Here is a 24291-nt window from a genome sequence, read left to right as displayed (position 1 = left end):
GGCAGGGGCTGTACATAGCTTTCTAAAAACATCACAGCACCCGGCCTCAGTACTCCTCTTAAGAGCCTTCGTCCTTGATGCAAGCAAGTTGTGCAAATATCAAAATGCCTTGAAGGGTGGATGTCAGTCTAAAATAGTGGGCATTCCTAGGCAAACTGCATGCAGACCACCCTAGCTAACACCCACTTGTGATGCCGAGTCTCTATGACTGAAAGAACTGAAATCCCGGGGCAGGTCACGTTGGGCACCAAAAAAAAAAAAACAGACCTGGCTCATACATCCGGCCTCAAGTTGAGCACCAAAAAAAAAAAACACCTAACTCATACATCAAGCCTCACGTTGGGCACCAAATATAAAAGACCTGGCTCACACATCAAGCCTCACGTTGGGCACCAAAAAAACAGACCTGGCTTATACATCCGGCCTCACATTGGGCACCAAAAAAAACAGACCTGGCTCATACATCTGGCATCACGTTGAGCACCAAAAAAAAAAAAAAAAAAAAGACCTGGCTCATACATCAAGCCTCACGTTGGCCACAAAAAAAAAAACTGATCTGGCTTATACATCCGGCCTCACATTGGGCACCAAAAAAACAGACCTGGCTCATACATCTGGCATCACGTTGGGCACCAAAAAAAAAAAAAAAAAAGACCTGGCTCATACATCAAGCCTCACATTGGCCACCAAAAAAAACTGACCTGGCTTATACATCCGGCCTCACATTGGGCACCAAAAAATAAGACCTGGCTCATACATCAAGCCTCACGTTGGGCACCAAAAAAAAAAAAAAAGACCTGGCTCATACATCAAGCCCCACATTGGGCCCAAAAAAACAGACCTGGCTTATACATCCGGCCTCACATTGGGCACCAAAAAAAGACCTGGCTCACACATCAAGCCTCACATTGGCTACCAAAAGAAAAAAAAAAAAGACCTGGCTCATACATCAGCCCCACATTGGGCACCAAAAAAAACAGACCTGGCTCATACATACGGCCTCACATTGGCCACCAAAAAATAAGACCTTGTTCATACATTAAGCCTCACGTTGAGCACCAAAAAAAAGACCTGGCTCACACATCAAGCCTCACGTTGGCCACCAAAAAAAAAGACCTAGCTCACACATCAGGCCTTATGTAGTACACCAATAATAGAAAGACCTGGTTCGCACATCAGACCTTACAGTGAGCACCAAAAAAGCCTGGCTCACACATCAGGCCTCAGATTGGGCGCCAAAAAAAAAAAAAAAAAAAAAAAAGACCTGGCTCACATATCAGGCCTCACGTCGGGCACCAAAAATAAAAAGACCTGGATCATAGATCAGGCCTTACAGAAAAGGGTCTTCAGCAAACTGTTACCACAAGGTTGTAATTGTCTACAATGTCTTTGTATGATGTAGTAATACAAGAACCTTCACTGGGGATATGTGACCCTTGGGGGGGAGGGGTTCACATACTTTTGGCCATAATGTTAATCAGAAGTAAAGTTGATGAAGTGTGAGAAGCAGAGCAATGATGACCACAATACAAAGACATCTTTATACTTACAGTATATACATAATGACCCCCAATGACCACATATCACACGACTTGTCGTATTTTTCAGGGCCCAGAACCTCCGGAGCTGCAGGAAGAGGAGAGAAAACAGAGATGAGGATGGAAGAATCACGTTGTGTGGATGAAGTTTTACAAGTCTGTATGAATCAATTCCTGACAAGTCACAATACACAGCAACAACCGGGGAATGACCACTCTGAAACCAAAAGGGGCAATATGCTTGTCGCTTCTGACATTTAGTGCATGGATGATCAGCAAACAGATGTGCAGGGATCAGGAGTAAGTAACACACAGATTGCAGGGGTCAAGAGTAAATAATGCACAGATTGCAGAGGTCAGGAGTAAGTAATGCACAGATTGCAGGGGTCAGGAGTAAGTAATGCACAGATTGCAGGGGTCAGGAGTAAGTAATGCACAGATTGCAGGGGTCAGGAGTAAGTAATGCACAGATTGCAGGGGTCAGGAGTATGTAATGCACAGATTGCAGGGATCAGGAGTAAGTAATGCACAGACTGCAGGATTGGGAGTAAGTAACACACAGTGTGCAGGAGTATGGAGTAGTAACAGGGTGCAAGGGTCAGGAGAAAGTAATGCACAAAGTACAGGGGTCAGGAGCATATAACAGAGTACAGGGCTTAGGAGTAAGTAACACAGTGCAGAGATCAGGAAAAAGTAAGCCAGAGATTGTAAGGATCAGGTGTAAGTAACACACAGTGTGCAGGAATATGGGGTAATAACAGAATGAAGGGGTCAGGAGCATATAACAGAGTTCAGGGGTCAGGAGCAAATAACAGAGTGCAGGGGTCAGCAGCAAGTAACGCACAGAGGGCAGGGGTCAGGAGTAGTAATACACAGAGTGCAGGAATCAGAAGTAAGAAACAGAGTGCAGGGGTCAGGAATAAGTAACACACAGATTTCAGGGATTAGGAGTAAGTAAAACACAGTGTGCAGGAGTAAGGATTAGTAACAGAATGCAGAGGTTGGGAGCAAGCAATGCACAGAGTGCAGGATCAGGAGTAACTGAGTGCAGGGGTCAGGAGTAGTAATACAGTGCAGAAGTCAGGAGTAAGTAACAGAGAGCAGAGGTCAGCAGTAAGTAATGTACAGAGTGCAGGGATCAGACGTAAGTACCTTACAGAATGCAGGGGTCAGAAGTAAGTAAGAGAATGCAAATGTAAGAAGTAATGCTCACACTGCAGGGGTCAGGAGTAATTTAAGACACAGCATGCAGGAGTAAGAAGTAATAATAGAGTGCAGAAGCCAGGAGTAAGTAAGAGAGTGCAGAGATTGGAAGTAAGTAATGCACAGAGTGCAGGGGTCGGGAAGTAGTGAGACTGCAGAATGCAGGGGGTAAAAAGTAAGAGAGTGTAGAAGTCAGAAGTTACAGAGCACAGGGTCAAGAGTAGTAACACACAGAGTGCAGGGATCAGGAGTAGTAACGAACAGAGTGCAAGGATCAGGAAAAGTAACGCACAGAGTGCAAGGATTAGGAGTAGTAACGCACACGGTGCAGGGATCAGCAGTAATAAATCACAGAGTGCAGGGATCAGGAGTAGTAACGCACAGAGTGCAGGGATCAGGAGTAGTAACGCACAGAGTGCAGGGATCAGGAGTAGTAACGCACAGAGTGCAGGGATCAGGAGTAGTAACGCACAGAGTGCAGGGATCAGGAGTAGTAATGCACAGAGTGCAGGGATCAGGAGTAGTAATGCACAGAGTGCAGGGATCAGGAGTAGTAACGCACAGAGTGCAGGGATCAGGAGTAATAAATCACAGAGTGCAGGGATCAGGAGTAGGGACGCACAGAGTGCAGGGATCAGGAGTAGGGACGCACAGAGTGCAGGGATCAGGAGTAAGTAACCCACAGAGTGCAGGGATCAGACTTCAACTTTTCTTCTCCTTGTTACAGACCACGTGGGGCAGGTTAGGGAGGGTTGGGCTACAGCAGCCATTGGCTGAGGAAGCAGCTGGAGGCGGTGCAGCTCTGGTAGTATTAGCAGGACGCAGGAGTGAGCTGCCTGCATCCTAGCAACAAAGATTGCTAGGCATCCATTTGCTAAATATGGGACAAAGTATATCCCATATTGAATCCATACAGGACACATCATTTTACTGTAAAATCTGGGACAATCCCGTAGACCTAGCCGGCCTGTCCGCCTCCCCTCCCCCCACACTCACCCACATAGTACGGCGTGTAGCAGGGCGTCTGCAGCGCGTTCTGTATGGTCGTCTCTTTGGAGAAGCCGAAATCTGTGATCTTCAGATCAGCATTGATGTCCTTGGAGGAGTAGAGGAGATTCTCAGGCTGGGGGGAGGGGGGACACAGAGAAACATAAGGTGAATATTATGGACAGACAACCCAGAATGCACAACGCATAGAGGATGGGCCGCAGCTACTGACCTTCACATCTCGGTGGGCGATGTTCAGCGCGTGGAGGTGCTGAATGGCCAATCCGATGCCGCGCATTATCTCCGACGCCTCTGGAGGATCACAAATTCAATTTTATCTCAAAAAGTGATCTAAAATCAGCTGTCCTAATTGTGCGTTCATTCTCATTAATGCTAAAAATACAATGTTCCCATTTATCCAATGTACAATACCGAGCCACCGAGGCGCTCCATGTCTAGTTATGGTGAAGTCGTATTTTACTTGCGAGGTCGAAATTTTTCTAACGTACTGGCTGTGGCCATTGATTTACGTTACCCTCATTTAAAAGCATCAAAACACCTAAATGTGATATTTTAGCTATAGGTGGAGCCGGGTGGGCCGAGAAAGTCCCTGGAGTGTTATATATGTCTTGGATCTTCTAGCGGGGTGCCCCCCTCCCCCCACAATCCCTGACTCTTGCTGCTTCTGTCCACCTGGGAGTTTTGGGTGTTCCCATCCCCTTATGGGGTATTCTCACCTACCTTTATGTATTGTTGGGAACCCCTCATAATGGGCACAGCGGGTGTACAGACCCGGGAACTCAGCACAGGGATGGTGGGAACCCCTCATAATGGGCACAGCGGGTGTACAGACCCGGGAACTCAGCACAGGGATGGTGGGAACCCCTCATAATGGGCACAGCGGGTGTACAGACCCGGGAACTCAGCACAGGGATGGTGGGAACCCCTCATGATGGGCACAGCGGGTGTACAGACCCGGGAACTCAGCACAGGGATGGTGGGAACCCCTCATAATTGGCACAGCGGGTGTACAGACCCGGGAACTCAGCACAGGGATGGTGGGAACCCCTCATAATTGGCACAGCGGGTGTACAGACCCGGGAACTCAGCACAGGGATGGCGGGAACCCCTCATGATGGGCACAGCAGGTGTACAGACCCGGGAACTCAGCACAGGGATAGTGGAAACCCCTCATAATGGGCACAGCGGGTGTACAGACCCGGGAACTCAGCACAGGGATGGTGGGAACCCCTCATGATGGGCACAGCGGGTGTACAGACCTGGGAACTCAGCACAGGGATAGTGGAAACCCCTCATAATGGGCACAGCGGGTGTACAGACCCGGGAACTCAGCACAGGGATGGTGGGAACCCCTCATAATGGGCACAGCAGGTATACAGACCCGGGAACTCAGCACAGGGATGGTGGGAACCCCTCATGATGGGCACAGCGGGTGTACAGACCCGGGAACTCAGCACAGGGATGGTGGGAACCCCTCATGATGGGCACAGCGGGTGTACAGACCCGGGAACTCAGCACAGGGATGGTGGGAACCCCTCATAATTGGCACAGCGGGTGTACAGACCCGGGAACTCAGCACAGGGAATGCGGGAACCCCTCATGATGGGCACAGCGGGTGTACAGACCTGGGAACTCAGCACAGGGATGGGGGGAACCTCTCATAATGGGCACAGCAGGTGTACAGACCTGGAATCTCAGCACAGGGATGGTGGGAACCCCTCATAATGGGCACACATCTATTTTTACTCCTCATGAGATCACCTTCTACTTTGTTTTCTTGTAATAATTCTATTGGACCATTTTTATTGACATCACTACATAAAATCTTCAGTTTTTGTGTTTTTTTGCTGTCATTGTTCATACTTATATTTAGTCATAATTGCTATACTTTTATTCATGTTCATTACTCTTCATCGCTGACGCTCCTAGTTGTGATCTGGAGACATTTCATTTTTATCATCCTCCTCCATTATTGTATCTTTCCCGTATTTAATCGGTTTTAGAATCTCTGACACATCCGTTATCTGAGGAAGTGACATGTTGTCACAAAACGCGTCATTGGTGTCATTAATAAATAATTCTTCATCACACAAAGTTGGTCGGGACGTTTCCTCTCTCCACCATATTGGATTACTCAATTCTCCACCGGGCATTTTTGTGACATTAGACTTTTTTTTTTTATTCTGATCACACCAAATTCCCCCCACCATCCTGATGTCCTTCCAGTGGACCTAGGACTGGGCCCCGGGCCCTGTGCACTGAGTGTGACCACCTCAACATCTGTGTGGAGACAGAAATACAATATATTACCAAAAGTATTGGTACGCCTGCCTTTACACGCACAGTCTTAGTCCGTAGGGTTCAATATTGAGTTGGTCCGCCCTTTGCAGCTATAACAGCTTCAACTCTTCTGGGAAGGCTGTCCACAAGGTTTAGGAGTGTGTCTATGGGAATGTTTGACCATTCTTCCAGAAGAACATTTGGCCAGTCAAGTTCCTCCACCCCAAACTCGCTCATCCATGTCTTTATGGACCTTTGTGCACTGGTCCAAATCATTTGGTGGAGGGGGGATTATGGTGTGGGGGTTGTTTTTCAGGGGTTGGGCTTGGCCCCTTAGTTCCAGTCAAGGGAATGCTTAAGGCGTCAGCATACCAAGACATTTTGGACAATTTCATGCTCCCAACTTTGTGGGAACAGTTTGGGGAAGGCCCCTTCCTGTTCCAACATGACTGCACACCAGTGCACAAAGCAAGGTACATAAAGATATGGATGAGCGAGTTTAGGGTGGAGGAACCTGACTGGCCTGCACAGAGTCCTGACCTCAACCTGATAGAACACCTTTGGGAAGAATTAAAGCAGAGAATACGAGCCAGGCCTTCTCGTCCAACATCAGTGCCTGACCTCACAAATGCTCTTCTGGAACATTCCCATAGACACACTCCTAAACCTTGTGGATGGCCTTCCCAGAAGAGTTGAAGCTGTTATAGCTGCAAAGGGTGGAGCCAACTCAATATTGAACCCTACGGACTAAGACTGGGATGCCATTAAAGTTCATATGTGTGTAAAGAGGGGGTGGCCCATCCATTAAAGCCACCCCCCTATATGGTAATGGATAGATTCATGCATAGCACTCCCTATTCAGGCATCCAGACCCTTTTTGGATGCCGGGCGCCTAAATTACAGTGGCGGAGGTGTATTTCTGAAGCACCTGATTAGAGTCATAACCTCCAATAGGCTTCAAAAAAGGTGGACTCCGAGCACAATGCATGGACGCTCGGAGTCCACCCAGGTGTGTTAGAAAAGTGAATGAATATTCGCTTTTCTAACACTGAACCGCCTTTCTGCCAATCAGGAAGCGCGGGTCTGTTACCCATCACCTGATTGGCTGAATGGACAGGCGCTATTGGACACCTATCAGGAGGAGGGGAGGAGACGCATGGAGGACACAGCTCACTGCTGTCTAACCCGCTGCAAGGTCCCACAGCTCTCTGCCATCACCCGCTGCCTGACCCGCCACCAAAATAGGGTATGTGATGATAAGACAGCGAGCAGGTGGGGGGATCACACTGGCAAATTTTGATGGGCACAGTGGCAGCATTTGATGAGGCACAGTGGCTGCATTTGATGGGGGCACAGTGGCTGCATTTGATGGGGGCACAGTGGCTGCATTTGATGGGGGCACAGTGGCTGCATTTGATGGGGGCACAGTGGCTGCATTTGATGGGGGCACAGTGGCTGCATTTGATGGGGGCACAGTGGCTGCATTTGATGGGGGCACAGTGGCTGCATTTGATGGGGCACAGTGGCTGCATTTGATGGGGCACAGTGGCTGCATTTGATGGGGCACAGTGGCTGCATTTGATGGGGGCACAGTGGCTGCATTTGATGGGGGCACAGTGGCTGCATTTGATGGGGGCACAGTGGCTGCATTTGATGGGGGCACAGTGGCTGCATTTGATGGGGGCACAGTGGCTGCATTTGATGGGGCACAGTGGCTGCATTTGATGGGGCACAGTGGCTGCATTTGATGGGGGCACAGTGGCTGCATTTGATGGGGGCACAGTGGCTGCATTTGATGGGGGCACAGTGGCTGCATTTGATGGGGCACAGTGGCTGCATTTGATGGGGCACAGTGGCTGCATTTGATGGGGCACAGTGGCTGCATTTGATGGGGCACAGTGGCTGCATTTGATGGGGCACAGTGGCTGCATTTGATGGGGCACAGTGGCTGCATTTGATGGGGCACAGTAGCTGCATTTGATGGGCACAGTGGCTGCATTTGATGGGGCACAGTGGCTGCATTTGATGGGGCACAGTGGCTGCATTTGATGGGGCACAGTGGCTGCATTTGATGGGGCACAGTGGCTGCATTTGATGGGGCACAGTGGCTGCATTTGATGGGCACAGTGGCGGCAATTGCTGGGCACAGTGGCGGCAATTGCTGGGCACAGTGGCGGCAATTGCTGGGCACAGTGGCTGCATTTGATGGGCACAGTGGGTGCATTTGATGGGCACAGTGGCTGCATTTGATGGGCACAGTGGCTGCATTTGATGTTTTTTTTTCAGTATTTTTCAGAATTTTTCAGTTTGTTTGCGTCCCCCCAAAAAATTTTGAGCACCAGCTGCCACTGGTGTAAACATACCTCCCAACTTTTTGAGATGAGAACGAGGGACACTTAATAGCAAAAGTATGCAGGCATAGGACACATCCCCTGCCACGCCCCCTTAAAGGAGAATTGTACAAAAATAATGATTAGTTAAACCCACAAGTGTTTTTTTTACCACTACCTTTATATTGGCTTTGGAAACTTGCAAATGTAGCAATTTAGAAATTGAATGAAAGTTTTAGCACTGGGAAACACTTTTTGAAAGATAAAAACTGATAAAAACTGTTTATATAAAACTATATAGATCAGACCAACATGAGGGACATTGTTCCAAATCAGGGACAGTTGGGAGCTATGGTGTAAAGGCAGGTGTCCTAATACTTTTGGTAATATAGTGTATCTGCACAAGCACTGAATACTGCTGTGCTGACCGGCCTACCCTCTGATCTCTCCTCCTGTCATTACCCATCACAGAGCTCCTTCCCCACCCCATGAACTACATGACCGAATTCTGAAAGAGAGAAGAAACCAACCCCTCCCCCAGCATCCACCAAACAATAAAATATCAGTTTTGGTTGGATTTACCCACAAACAATAATCAGATGACATGAATTCTATTTACCTCGTTCTGTGAAGGCCTGATCACCTCTCTGCTGGATGCGAGTGAAGAGCTCCCCTCCCTGCATGCTGAAATATACAACACATGACAATGATTAGGAAGAGAGAAAAGAAAAAAGGAAGAGAGAAAAAGAAGAGAGAACAGGGAAAGGGAGGGAAGGAAGGAAGGAAAGCAGGCAAAGTGGCTACATTTGATGGTTTTTTTTTCAGTATTTTTCAGAATTTTTCAGTTTGTTTGCGTCACCCCAAAAAATTTTCAGCACCAGCCGCCACTGGTGTAAACATACCTCCCAACTTTTTGAGATGGAAACGAGGGACACTTATTAGCAAAAGTATGCAGGCATAGGACACACCCCCTAGAAAGGAGAAGGAATGAAGACAGAAAGGAAGGAAGCAAGGTGGCAGGGAAGGGAAGGAGGGAAAAGGAAAGAAGAGGAAGATGGGAGGGACAAAGGAAGGTAGGATGGAAGGAAGATAGGAAAGACTGAGGAAGGAAGAAAGGAAGGAAGAAAGGAAGGAAGAAAGGAAGGAAGAAAGGAAGGAAGAAAGGAAAAAGAAAAAAAAAGAAAAAGAAGAGCGAACAGGAAAGAGAAAAGAATGAAGGCAGAAGGAAAGAAGGGATGGAGGGAGGGATGGAAGGATGGAGGGAGGGAAGTGATGGAGGGAGGAAGTGATGGAGGGAGGGAAGTGATGGAGGGAGGAAGTGATGGAGGGAGGGAAGGGATGGAGGGAGGAAGTGATGGAGGGAGGGAAGGGATGGAGGGAGGAAGGGATGGAGGGAGGAAGGGATGGAGGGAGGGAAGGAAGGGATGGAGGGAGGAAGGTGATGGAGGGAGGGAAGTGATGGAGGGAGGGAAGGAAGGGATGGAGGGAGGAAGGGAGGGAAGGAAGGGATGGAGGGAGGGAGGGAGAAAGGAAGGAAAGAAGGAAAAAGAAAAGGAAAATCAGAAAGGGGAAGGAATGAAAGCAGAAAAGAAGGAAGCAAGGTGGGAGGGGAAGGAAGGGAGGAAGGAACAAGGAAAGGAAGGGGAAGGCGGCTGGAAGGTGGGATGGTGAAGGAATGAGGGAAGAAGGGAAGAAAGGAAGGAAAGGGAAGAAGATTGGAAGGTAGGAAGGAAGGATAGGAAAATGGGATGGAGGAAGGAAGGTAGGATGGAAAGAATGTAGTAAGGAAGAAAATGGAAGGTGGCATGGGTGATTAAAGAGGAAGGAAGGGAAGGAAGGAAGGGAAGGAAAGGAATGGGAGGGAAGGAAGGGGCTGGCCTTCAATGTTCTATATGCAGTATAACCATAGGTTGTCTATTATCGACAATGCTGTTGTTAATAAACTGTTATATCTTAAACATGGATCCTTATCCTGGTGTGTTAGATTGGTGCATTGAGCCTTATGTGATGTCATAGTATCCCAATATCAACCATATTACCCACAATCCTGACTCCCCCCCCCCTCCTTTTTCCAGCTTTCCTCATTATTCCACAATCCAATAAGGACTTCACAATGAACCAGATGCTGTAGAATAATCACAGTTAATGATGCCCCAACTACTGTGCTCCTCCATAAAGTGATTATCATAATGTGCAGATTGGTGTCTGGAACCTCATAGAGACCCCACATCCTCAACTATTAGAGAGTCAGCTGCTCGGCTCTGTCTGATGTGACCTCAGGTCATTTAGCTGTAGATGGAGGGATGAGAACCCATGTCTGACCCACCACTCCATGACAATGAGCAGGCATCTCTTGCCACGATGGATGTTCTCATACACGTCCAGGACACCCACGATATGCGGCCCCCCTGATGCTCTGGTATGGTAATCCACCTCCCGCCGAGCCTTGGGGCTGTCATGCAGAATCTGGAGAAGAGAGGAGGAGAGAGGCTATTATGGAGCAGGGAAGAGAATCATGCTTGCTGTACCATATTTCCAAAAATAAGATTTGTACCTGCTGCTCCCTCTGGTGGCTTTTTGTTTAACTTCAGTCACTCCTTGATCAGCAACTGCTGAAGAAAACCCCTTACAGTGGCACACCTAACACAGCTGGCACCGGTGCCCCATCATTTTTTACACTGCCCTCCAAAGAAGTGGTCTGAAGAAATACAGTACAGATGGACCCCCCTATTCCCCAGCACAACCCCCCCCCCCCCCCCCAATACAGACCTAAATTCCCCCCTCCCAGCCCACCTCCTCAGTACAGACACCCTTTCTCCAATACAGACCATTCGGTACAGACAACACCCCCATGCTCCCCAGTACAGACATAGACACCCCTATGCTCCCCAGTACAGACATAGACTCACCCAGTACAGAGGATCCCCCCCCAGTACAGATACTGCAGTACAGGATCCCCCCCCCCCCTAGTACAGATCCTTCAGTACAGACCCCTCAGTATAGACACCCCACAATTCCCTGTCCCTGATTACAGATTCCTCAGTACAGAACCTCCCCCCTGTACAGATCCTTTAGTACAGAACCCCCCCGCTACCCCTTTGTAGACCCCTCAGTATAGACACCCACCCCCCCCATTCCCTGTCCCTGAGTACAGATCCCTCATTACAGAACACCCCCCCCCCCCAATACCAATCCCCTAGTACAGAACCCCCCCTGCCCCCCATTTACAGACCCCTTATCATATAGTCACCCCTATTTCCCATCACTCAGTACAGAACCCCCCCCCCCCCCACCCAGTACAGAACCTTTCATCACACAACACCCCCTGCTCCCCAGTACAGACCCCTCAGTATAGACACCCCCATTCCCTGTCCCTGAGTACCAATGCCCAAGTACAGAACCCCCCCGCCCCCCATTTACAGACCCCTCAGCATATAGTCACCCCTATTTCCCATTACTCAGTACAGATTCCTCAGTACAGAACCCCCTCACCCCCCCCCCCCCAGTACAGACCCTTTCATCACACAACACCCCCTGCTCCCCAGTACAGACCCCTCAGTGGTAGAAACTCCCCCTTCCCCCCAGTTACAGACCCCTTAGCACAGACAACTCCCCCCTCCCCGGTAAGGAGCTCTCAGTATAGAAGACACCCCTGAGCAGCACCGTGCAACTAAAAAAAAAAAGAAATGGCAGGTGGCCGCAGCTCTTTTTTGTATATAAAAACATTAAAAAGTTAAAAAGACACAACTCAGGTCAGTGACACATTAATTAGTAGAAATGTATCTGCACACCTGTTTTTTTTTTTTTTTCTTTTTACCGAAGTTGTCACAATAAAATTTATTGGCACCAGGCAAGCAAGCAAAGAAGCAACTGAGCAAGGTCATTTATACAAATCAGACCACTCTCTCCACCTGTGTTTCCTTTTTGATCAGGTTGGTTAACTGCTTCTTCCTACGGCTATATGCAGTATCTTCCATCATACTTGAGGTGATTGTAGCCGTAATTAGTGCAATTGTGACAGAGGAAATGGAGTACTGTCCGGACACACCCCGAAAGCTTGTCCATAAAAAATGATATGTTAGTGCAAATAAAAAAAGTATCACAGACAGTACTCAGTTTTCTCTGTCACAATTGCACTAATACGGCTACAATCACCTCAAGTACCACTCTCCACCGTAACTCCGCCCCTAATGCGTTTCGACCACAGTCCAGGCTTTTGTCATAGCTTCACATTGTGTGCAAAATGTGTCAGAAGTTGCATTGGATGCAGATGGATATGTCTGGTTGACTTTGCTGGCTTGCTTGCTTCTTTGCCTGGTGCCAATTATTTATGGCGATTCAGAAAGAACCCAAATTTTGTACTGTGGGGGGGGGGGGTTGGATCTCGGGAGGCCGAGCACATGCGGATGGTTGACAGTCCAGGCTGCCTGGAGTGGTGCTGTTCGTCAGGACTAGGTGATCCTGCCAATAACACACTTCCTGTGCTAAGGTGACAACGCTCACTCGGTGTACTGTATCTCTGTATCAGATAACATTAAACCTCATTACATATATGGCACAAATGTAAATCTGGGAGAGCGGGGGGGTGGGGAGGCTGGGAGTGACTTAGTTTGGGGTGAAGGTCCACTTTGAGGAGACTGATTAGCTCACAAAGTCCTTATCTTGGACTAGAAGACAATTAGTGCCTATGCTTTGCAGCGCTGAAGGAAGCGGGAGTTGTTTAATAGTTTAATTAAAAGACAAAGGGCAGGGCTGACACCACCCAGTCCATAAAAATGCTAAATGTTGTCAGCCCACAATAGGAAATTAGGAACTGAGTGCACTTCTGGCAGACCAATGGGCATTTCTCAGTGCTTGCGGGGTGTTTACAAGGATAAACCCGGGGAAATGTGCATGTATGGCAGAAATGTACTGCATAGGTTTTCTTGTTGTATTTTGCCCAGACATGCACTTTAACCTCTTCCTGCCCGTGCTACAGCCAAAAGACAACTACAGCGCAGGCTTCCAGTTCATGGACGTCCTCCCAAAACCCCGCCTCCCACATGCCCCCCTGGGGGGCCAATCCGGCATGCTCTGTGACTGCTGTGTCTTTTGGACACAGCTGATCACAGATAGCGGTAAAGAGCCAATCTCAGCTGATCACATGTAAACAGACTTGCTGGTTATTGGCAGTCCTTTCTTCCCACGTCTGTGTGAGGAAAGGAGAGCAGCTATCCGGCAAGACTATCGGTACACTGTTTACACTGATAATCAGTGCCCATCAGTGAAGATCAGTGCAGCTTATCAGTGCCCATCAGTGCTACCCCATCAGTGCAGCCTCATCATTGTCCATCAGTGCAGCCTCATCGGTGTCTCCTCATTAGTGCCCATTGTTGCAGCCGCATCAGTGCCAATCAGTACCCATCAGTGCTGATCAGTGCAGATTATCAGTGCCCATCAGTGCCTCCTTATCAGTGAAGCTTATCAGTGCCCATCAGAGCCGCCCCATCAGTGCCCATCAGTGCAGCCTCATCAGCGCCTCCTCATTAGTGCCCATCGGTGCAGCCCCATCAGTGCCAATCAGTGTCCATCAGTGCAGATCAGTGCGGCTTATCATTGCCCATCAGTGCCTCCTCATCAGTGCAGCTTATAAGTGCCCATCAGTGCCTCCTAATCGGTGCCCATCAGTGGAGCTTATCAGTGCCCATCAGTGCCTCCTCATCAGTGCACCTTATAAGTGCCCATCAGTGCCTCCTAATCGGTGCCCATCAGTGCCATCTCATCAGTGCCCATCAGTGCCTCCTCATTAGTACCCATCGGTGCAGCCCCATAAGTGTCAATCAGTGCCCATTGGTGCAGATCCGTGCAGCTTATCAGTACCCATCAGTGCAGCCCATCATTGCCCACTAGTGCCTTCTCATTAGTGCCCATCAGTGCAGCTTATCAGTGCCCATCAGTGCCGCCTCATCAGTGCCCACCAGTGCAGCCTCATCAGTGCCTCCTTATTAGTGCCCATCGGTGCAGCCCCATCAGTGCCAATCAGTGCACAGCAGTACAGATCAGTGCAGCTTATCAGTGCCTATCAGTGCAGCCTATCATTGCCCATCAGTGCCACCTCATCACTGCAGCTTATCAGTGCCCATCACGGCCTCCTCTTCAGTGCCTCCTCATTAGTGCACACCAATGCACCCTATCAGTTCCCACCAGTGCAGCCTCATCAGTGCCCACCAGTGCAGCTTCATTGGTGCCCACCAGTGCATCCCATCAGTGCCCATCAATGCAGCCTAACCTCACACATCAGTGAAGAAGAAAAATTATTAATTTGCAAGATTTTTTTTAGAGAAACTAACAAAACTTTTTTTTCCCCCAAAATTTTCAGTCTTTTTTCGCTTGTTTAGCAAAAAATAAAAACCCCAGTGGAGATTCAATACCACTAAAAGAAAGCTCTGCCTGTCTCAAAAAAATGATCAAAATGTTGTATGGGTACAGCGTTGCATGACCGCGCAATTGGTGTGAGAGCGCTGAAAACTGAACATTGGCCTGGGCAGGAAGAGGGGGGTGAAAGTGTCCGGTAACGAAGGGGTCAACGAAGAATGAAGGTAAAAGATCTGGAGTTCACACCTCTCAAAAACAGCTCAGCTCAGGACGTTATCTCTCTCCTCTGACAGGTGCTCTTCATATTGTTCGGTTCTGAGAAGTTCTATAGAAAGTTTCCATGTTTATCCTCTAGTGTTGCACAAACGATCGTTACATTCAGCGGCCTTGTGAGAGATCCGACAATGAGAATAAAATGTACTGCAGACGTAGAAAGGTTTGTTTATGTTTTTATTGTGCGGGTCAGGGTGAGAGCTCTACAGAAAGAAGAAAACATTGTAAGGGCAGAAAGACGGCAACAAACCGCAAATCGCATCGCGTCCTTCGAATTCAGAGCCCCCCCTCCCCCCAGGCTGCTTTGATTTCATCCACTCTCACGCTGTTGCTATGTAGAAAATTGCAGGGGATGTTTTTATAGCTGCTGTTATTGTAAATTGTGTGTATCAAGGGGGAAGATAAAGAGCAATAATAGAGAAGAATGTGAGAACAAGTTCCTTCAACATCCTTTACACTGATAATGAAACACTGAAATACTCTGCACTGCTGGAGGACTCTGCTCCTCCCTCTATAACTCTCCTCTCCTGAAATACTCTGCTCTGCTGGAGGACTCTGCACCTTCCTCTATAACTCTCCTCTCCTGAAATACTCTGCACTGCTGGAGGACTCTGCTCCTCCCTCTATAACTCTCCTCTCTTGAAATACTCTGCTGGAGGACTCTGCTCCTTCCTCTATAACTCTCCTCTCCTGAAATACTCTGCTGGAGGACTCTGCTCCTTCCTCTATAACTCTCCTCTCCTGAAATACTCTGCTCTGCTGGAGGACTCTGCTCCTTCCTCTATAACTCTCCTCTCCTGAAATACTCTGCACTGCTGGAGGACTCTGCTCCTTCCTCTATAACTCTCCTCTCCTGAAATACTCTGCACTGCTGGAGGACTCTGCTCCTCCCTCTATAACTCTCCTCTCCTGAAATACTCTGCTGGAGGACTCTGCTCCTTCCTCTATAACTCTCCTCTCCTGAAATACTCTGCACTGCTGGAGGACTCTGCTCCTTCCTCTATAACTCTCCTCTCCTGAAATACTCTGCACTGCTGGAGGACTCTGCTCCTTCCTCTATAACTCTCATCTCCTGAAATACTCTGCTGGAGGACTCTGCACCTTCCTCTATAACTCTCCTCTCCTGAAATACTCTGCTGGAGGACTCTGCTCCTTCCTCTATAACTCTCCTCTCCTGAAATACTCTGCACGGCTGGAGGACTCTGCTCCTCCCTCTATAACTCTCCTCTCCTGAAATACTCTGCACTGCTGGATGACTCTGCTCCTTCCTCTATAACTCTCCTCTCCTGAAATACTCTGCACTGCTGGATGACTCTGCTCCTCCCTCTATAACTCTCTTCTCCTGAAATACTCTGCACTGCTGGAGGACTCTGCTCCTTCCTCTATAACTCTCCTCTCCTGAAATACTCTGCTGGAGGACTCTGCTCCTTCCTCTATAATTCTCCTCTCTTGAAATACTCTGCTGGAGGACTCTGCTCCTTCCTCTATAACTCTCCTCTCCTGAAATACTCTGCACTGCTGGAGGACTCTGCTCCTCCCTCTATAACTCTCCTCTCCTGAAATACTCTGCTGGAGGACTCTGCTCCTTCCTCTATAACTCTCCTCTCCTGAAATACTCTGCACTGCTGGAGGACTCTGCTCCTTCCTCTATAACTCTCCTCTCCTGAAATACTCTGCACTGCTGGAGGACTCTGCTCCTTCCTCTATAACTCTCCTCTCCTGAAATACTCTACACTGCTGGAGGACTCTGCTCCTTCCTCTATAACTCTCCTCTCCTGAAATTCTCTGCTCTGCTGGAGGACTCTGCTCCTTCCTATATAACTCTCCTCTCCTGAAATACTCTGCTCTGCTGGAGGACTCTGCTCCTTCCTATATAACTCTCCTCTCCTGAAATACTCTGCTCTGCTGGAGGACTCTGCTCCTTCCTCTATAACTCTCCTCTCCTGAAATACTCTGCTGGAGGACTCCTCTCCTTCCTCTATAACTCTCCTCTCCTGAAATACTCTGCTGGAGGACTCTGCTCCTTCCTCTATAACTCTCCTCTCCTGAAATACTCTGCACTGCTGGAGGACTCCTCTCCTTCCTCTATAACTCTCCTCTCCTGAAATACTCTGCACCGCTGGAGAACTCTGCTCCTTCCTCTATAACTCTCCTCTCCTGAAATACTCTGCACTGCTGGAGGACTCTGCTCCTTCCTCTATAACTCTCCTCTCCTGAAATACTCTGCTCTGCTGGAGGACTCTGCTCCTCTCTCTATAACTCTCCTCTCCTGAAATACTCTGCTCTGCTGGAGGACTCTGCTCTTTCCTCTATAACTCTCCTCTCCTGAAATACTCTGCACTGCTGGAGGACTCCTCTCCTTCCTCTATAACTCTCCTCTCCTGAAATACTCTGCCCTGCTGGAGGACTCTGCTCCTCTCTCTATAATTCTCCTTTCCTGAAATACTCTGCACTGCTGGAGGACTCTGCTCCTCTCTCTATAACTCTCATCTCCTGAAATACTCTGCTCTGCTGGAGGACTCTGCTCCTTCCTCTATAACTCTCCTCTCCTGAAATACTCTGCACTGCTGGAGGACTCTGCTCCTTCCTCTATAACTCTCCTCTCCTGAAATACTCTGTACTGCTGGAGGACTCTGCTCCTTCCTCGATAACTCTCCTGAAATTCTCTGTAAGAAGCATTGCAGATGTGGACGATCGGTTTATAGGTTTTTGTCCACTCGGTCAGTGCTAAAAATCTCAGCTGTTTCCAGGGACAGAATTCTAGGTTCCGGGACTGTCCCTGGAAGTCGGCAGCTCAGCAGAACTGGTCAAACCTGCTTGTGGCACTCCGGCGCCAGCACTGCGGTTCAGCAGATTCCTGGAAAAGGTCCTAATCTGCTTTTAATCATATGTGAGCTCCCAGAGGGTCGCACGTTAAATTCCTGAGGGCGGTAATAAATAAATTTCCCATGATACGAACGCCCACAGGAACTATTTAATTTCAACTTATACGAAGGTGACTCCCCCACCCCCTCCCTTGTCAACGGATAATGATTAAGCCATCGACTCAAGCTGCTAATCTGATAAAACTGGGCCAGTAAGCAAATGTGATGGAGAAAGTACAGACACCGTCTGCGTGTTATATGTCTGCGACTGTCCGTGAATGGCCAGAAATCAGCGCTTGGCGTGGACGGTTCAGACCGCTCCGTTAGCCGCCGGTGTTTACGTGTAAATGTCAGATCAGAGAATAACAATGGGACAAGTTTGAAAAGTTTGTCCATTCTCAGGCTAGATCAATGTATGGGGATGTCTAGGGGATGATGTCTAATCGTTCCTTAACTACTTGTGGACACTGTAGGTACTACACGTGACCAAAGAAACTTCATTGAGGAGCACACAAGTATGGAGTATACCCTGTCCTTCTGCCCCACTGCCACTCTCCCTTCACACTTGCCAGTGATTCCCTACCAGAGATAGTTACAAAGTAACAATGTTTATAAACATTAATCAGACAGGAGATAGAGAGATACAAAGTAACAATGTTTATAAACATTGATCAAACAGTAGGAAGTCAGATACAAAGTAACATTGTTTATAAACATTGATCAGACAGGAGATAGGGAAATACAAAGTAACATTGTTTATAAACATTGATCAGACATGAGATAGAGAGATAGAAAGTCACTTTGTTTATAAACATTGATCAGACAGGAGATAGAGAGATAGAAAGTCACATTGTTTATAAACATTGATCAGACAGAAGATAGAGAGATACAAAGTAGCATTTGGGTTGATTTACTAAAACTGAAGAGTGCAACATCTGGTGCAGCTCTGCATAGAAACAAATTAGCTTCCAGGTTTTTTCTTGTCAAAGCTTAAATGAAGAAGCTTTAGTTAGAAGCCGATCGGCTCCCATGCACAGCTGCACCAGACTTTGCACTCTCTGGTTTTAGTAAATCAACCAGAATGTTTATAAACATTGATCAGATGGAGGCTAGAGAGATACAAAGTAACATTGTTTATAAACACTGATCAGACAGGAGATAGGGAAATGCAAAGTAACATTGTTTATAAACATTGATCAGACAGGAGATAGAGAGATAGAAAGTCACTTTGTTTATAAACATTAATCAAACAGGAGATAAAGAGATACAATGTAACATTGTTTATAAACATTGATCAGACAGGAGATAGAGAGATAGAAAGTAACATTGTTTATAAACATTCATCAGAGAGAGAGATAGAGAGATACAAGTAAACATTGATCAACCAAGAGAGATAGAGAGATACAAAGTAACATTGTTTATAAACCTTGAACAGACGGGAGATAGAGAGGTACACAGTAACATTGTTTATAAACATTGATCAGACAGGCGATAGAGAGATACAAAGTAACATTGTTTATAAACATTGATCAGACGGGAGATAGAGAGATACAAAGTAACATTGTTTATAAACATTGATCAGACGGGAGATAGAGAGGTACACAGTAACATTGTTTAGAAACATTGATCAGACAGGCGATAGAGAGATACAAAGTAACATTGTTTATAAACCTTGATCAGACGGGAGATAGAGAGATACAAAGTAACATTGTTTATTTTGTATCTACTCTGTTTTATTCATCTGCAGATTAAGCAATGAGCTTTCATCTGCATCCAATGTCAGTTAAACCAACCTGAAAAGTTTTAAAAAGTGTTGTGTTTTTTTTTTTTTTTTTAAATAAAATGTGTCTTTTTTTAACCAAATATTAACTCTTAATTTTCCCTAATAACCCTAATTAAATCCTTATTTCCCACCTTATTTTACTATTATTTTCTGTGGATTCATTTTCATTTCTAGCGATCCTGCGCAGTCACTGAGCTTCTCTCCAGCAGTACAGTGTACAGTGCAGCACCTGCGTAGGTATGAGGTTCAGGTTCACCTCTTCTATGGTTTGGAGGTAAATCCTGCAGGTTTGAGATTCACAATCCTGTCACATTTTTATGCAGATTTTGGCGTCTGAGCTATGGCTAGCGGACCTGAAAGGACAATAAGGGGGCTTTTGGATAAGCCAGGGAGGGGGTGGCTTAGCCATCTGTTCTTTAAGCTGCCTTTTGTTTGCAGCATACTATTGCATCATTTGAAAGAGAAAAACCTGAAGTTTAAGAACATTGTGTACCCAAAAAATCTCACATTATATCAATAACATTTACTGTACCCCCTGTCTCCATAGATAAAAGTTAGGCATACACCAGTTAGGCCTATTATCCCTGATTATAAGTGTCCTGCTGCTGGCCAATTTTACACGGCTCAGATCCACAGTATCTTAATTCTTGCAGTAAGATACCAACCAGTGCTCCTTGGAGTTAGTTTGCTAAAGGCAAATAGACTGATCACTTTGCCAATCATGCGCAAGTAAAAGTACTTTTTTTTTTGCACAATTTTTTTTTTTTGCACAATTGGGTTTTTGCAGCGCCTGTAATAGCTCAAGCTCACAACACACATTGCAATCTGATTGTACAATCCCCTTCAGGTCTACCAACACCTTTTTAGTGCAAAGGACTGTCTAATTGGCTATATATTGATTGGTTTGTTCAGGTAGGTTCTCATATTACATAATTTTGGTATATTTATAGATGATTGTACAAAGATTGTATGGTGACTAAAAGATTCAGTGGCGGTGGTGTTTTTTTTTTTTGGGTGGGGCGGCAAACAACCACCCCCCTCTGGGCGGTTGGTGGTTGGTCGAGCTGGCACTTACCCCAAGTTGGCAGGAGGCAGGAGGTGGGCAGCGGCTCCTGTCTCCTCTTCTCCATCACGGCGTCTCCTCCCTCCTCCTCCTAGGCGTCCAACAGGATTGCCTGTCCTCTCAGCCAAGACCCGCTTTCAGTCTCCAGACCTGCTTCCTGATTGGCAATAAGGAGGATCAGGGTGGCAATTGTGAATATTCCTTCTCTATTGTCACACAACTGGGTGAGCTCAGAGCACAGTGCTCTGCACCCTGAATCCACCATTTTTTTTAACCATATTAGAGCCTCTGGCTTTAGTCATGTGCTTCAAACCCCCCCCCATTGGAATCCATGATCTGGCAGCCCTGCATGTAGGTAAGGTGGCCGGACGCATAGATGAGGGGGGGGGCTGATGCCCATGCGCCCCTAATGGAGGGGCCGCCGCTTATGTAATTTCTGCCTACAGCAGGAACTGCCTGTGTCCTAGTAACCAAAGATGCTGCCTGTATCCTAGCAACGGTGGACTCGAGGCAGCAGGTGCTGCTCGAGTCCTAGTAACCAAAGACACTGCCTGTATCCTAGCAACTGAGGAATCTAGGTAGCAAGAGCTGCCTGTGTCCTAGTAACCAATGATGCTGCCTGTATCCTAGCAGTCAAAAATTCTAGGCAGCAGTAGCTGGCGGTGTCCTAGTAACCAAAGAAGCTGCCTGTATCCTAGCAACTGAAGACTCTAGGCAACAGGAGCTGCCTATGTCCTAGAAACCAAAGACGCTGCCTGTATCCTAGCAACCAAGAACTCTAGACAGCAGGAGCTGCCTGTGTCCTAGTAACAATCTTTTCCCTTATTTTTGTTTTCCTTTTTGTACATTTTTAGCTTTTTAATATTTTCTTCCTTTCAAGGCCATGCAAATGTTGCATGCTCCAGTTGAAGGTCAGGAATTCTGATAGAGATCAGAACAATAAGGCCAGGGGGTTTCTGTCGCATGCAGAGGAAAGACAAATATGCCAACAGTATAGGATTCTTTATGGTAAGAGCGGTGATGCTGTGGAATGCCTAATATAATGGGGAAATCTTTAGCGGAAATGCAAAGAATGGATGTTGGATTTTGGATCTGTAGCTCACGAGATTCATTGTCTGTGAGTGTTATACAACTTAACTGTGTTGTTTTGAATGGCGACTTTCTCTTTTTCTTATGTAACCTGCATTAAAGATATGACAAAATCTTACTGGTTCATGTGATTAACACAGACAAAATTTATTTCAGGAACCCAGATTAGTGAGACTTCTAACCCTCAATTTATGGACCGGAAGACTGTCCTGCCGCGGCAAACTCAGCGGCAAACACACGTAAACAATAAACAACTTGCATCCATAAACTGGCATCGGCTCCATCACTTGTGCGGTAAGGCGGCACTTCACGCCAGCGATATTTATAGCGCAGAAACATGACAGAGGCAGGAGAGGCGCTATTTTTATCCGGGGAAAAATATGCCAAGACCGATCGGCACTGCAAACTGAAAGAGGAGCCCTTGTCACAAGAGCTTGCAATCTGTGAGGGGCGATTTACATTCCCAAATAAGAATAATTTTTTTTTATGTGACAGGCGCCAAGAACTTTCGCAACTTTGTATATAGAATTGTAAAGAAAATATGATATAGGATGGATGGAATTATAGTGGCTGCCATTGCAGGCTGAAGGAGGCTGATGAAGGGGGAGTCGGTGGGAGAAGAAGTTGTACTTGTCGTAATATTTCTCTTTCACTTCCTCTGTAAATGTGTTCAGTGCCGATAAGTCTCTGGAAATAGAAATTCAGAAGAAAGCTCTTCAAGATAATTCCACTCCTAATCTGTCTAAGTGGAAGTGTTTCACTGGGGGGGGGGGGGGGGGGACAAGCTAGCTATCAGTTAGAGGTAATAAAAAACTTTTCAGAAGATATATTTAACCACTTCTTCAATACCGGGCACTTACCCCCCTTCCTGCCCAGGCCATTTTTCAGCTTTCTGCACTGTCGCTGTTTAAATGACAATTGCGCGGTCATGCTACACTGCACCCAAACTTTTTATCAATTTTTATCATTTTGTTCCCACAAATAGAGCTTTCTTTTGGTGATATTTGATCACCTCTGCGGTTTTTATTTTTTGCTAAACAAATAAAAAAAAGACTGAAAATTTTGAAAAAAATACAATTTTTGCTTTTGTTTCTGTTATAAAATTTTGTAAATAAGTAAGTTTTATCCTTCACTGATGGGCACTGATAAGGCGGCACCAATGAGTGGGCACTGATGGGCACTGATATGCGGCACTGATGGGCACTGGTAGGCGGCACTAATGGGTGGCACTGATATGCAGCACAGATGGGCACTGATAGGCAGCACTGATGGGCACTGATAGGCGACACTGATGGGCACTGAAAGGCTGCAAAGACGGGTACTTATGGGTGGCACTGATAGGCAGCACTGCTGGGCACTGATGGGCACTGATAGGCGGCACTAATGGGTGGCACTGATATGCAGCACAGATGGGCACTAATAGGCAGCACTGATGGGCACTCATGGGTGGCACTGATGGGCACTGATAGGCGACACTGATGGGCACTGAAAGGCTGCAAAGACGGGTACTTATGGGTGGCACTGATAGGCAGCACTGATGGGCACTGATAGGCGGCACTGCTGGGCACTGATACGCGGCACTGATATGTGGCACTGGCAGGCATCCCTGGTGGCACTGGCAGTGGTAGGCATTGTGAGTGGGCACTGATTGGCAGCTGCCTGGGCATTGATTGGCAGCTGCCTTGGCACAGATTTGCATTTCCCTGGTGGTCTGGGGGGGCATACCTGGTGGTCCAGTGTGGATGGCCATCCTGGTGGTCCTGGGCGGCATGATGGTGGTCCTGGGCGGGATCCGAGGGTGGCTGCGCTTAATAAACAATCAGCACAGACCCCCCCCTGTCAGGAGAGCAGCCAATCGGCTCTCCTCTACTCGTGTCTGTCAAACGCGAGTGAGGAAAAGCCGATCAAAGGCTCTTCCTGTTTACATCGTGATCAGCTGTGATTGGACACGGCTGATCACGTGGTAAAGAGCCTCCCCACGGGCGCATGGCGGCTGTTATCCTGCTGGACATCATATGAGTGGTTAATGGCAATTCCATTTTCATTTTTTATGCCTCAGAGAATAGGTGCAGGAACTCCCCACTTCTGAGTCATCCCTTGACTCCGCCCACTACCAACCTCTGAGCCCCGCCCCTTGGTTCCACCCCCTACCTACCTCCCAGTACCTCCTCATTCAGAGAATATAGAGCCAAGTATCATTTTGTGGTGCTAAGTACTTTGTATAGAATTTGTTAAAGGGTTTGTAAACTCTGTTTTTTTTGTTTTTTTTTAAATAACAAACATATCATACTTACTTCCACTGTGCAGTTCGTTTTGCACAGTGTGGCCCCGAACACTGTCTTCTGAGGTCCCCTAACGGCGCTCGTGGCTCCTCCTCGCATCGGTAAATCCTCTATGAGAAGCGCTCTACCGGGGGGGTTACCTTGTGGGCACGCTCCCGAGTCCAGCATTTGCCTCCATTGACACAGAATGCTGGACTCGGCCCCGCCCCCTGGCACCCGCGTCA

The 24291-nt window shown here is 47.4% G+C and overlaps 1 protein-coding gene across 1 annotated transcript in view; it reads right to left on the bottom strand.

Annotated features, from left to right (window-relative positions):
- The window catches only part of MAPKAPK3 (MAPK activated protein kinase 3), a 72431-nt gene that overhangs the window by 5435 nt on the left and 42705 nt on the right, over positions 1-24291 (bottom strand). The window contains exons 2-6 of the mRNA XM_073591623.1: positions 10686-10825; positions 8979-9043; positions 3961-4040; positions 3738-3864; positions 1551-1626 (exon numbers count right to left, since the gene is read on the bottom strand). Coding sequence (XP_073447724.1) covers positions 1551-1626; positions 3738-3864; positions 3961-4040; positions 8979-9043; positions 10686-10825 — 488 coding nt within the window. The remainder of the gene's footprint in view (positions 1-1550; positions 1627-3737; positions 3865-3960; positions 4041-8978; positions 9044-10685; positions 10826-24291) is intronic.

The sequence above is a fragment of the Aquarana catesbeiana genome, linkage group LG07 (assembly GCF_042186555.1).
Source record: "Aquarana catesbeiana isolate 2022-GZ linkage group LG07, ASM4218655v1, whole genome shotgun sequence".
Lineage (NCBI taxonomy): Eukaryota > Metazoa > Chordata > Amphibia > Anura > Ranidae > Aquarana > Aquarana catesbeiana.
Note: the sequence above shows the minus strand (reverse complement) of the source record. Positions and strands in the feature narration are given on the sequence as shown.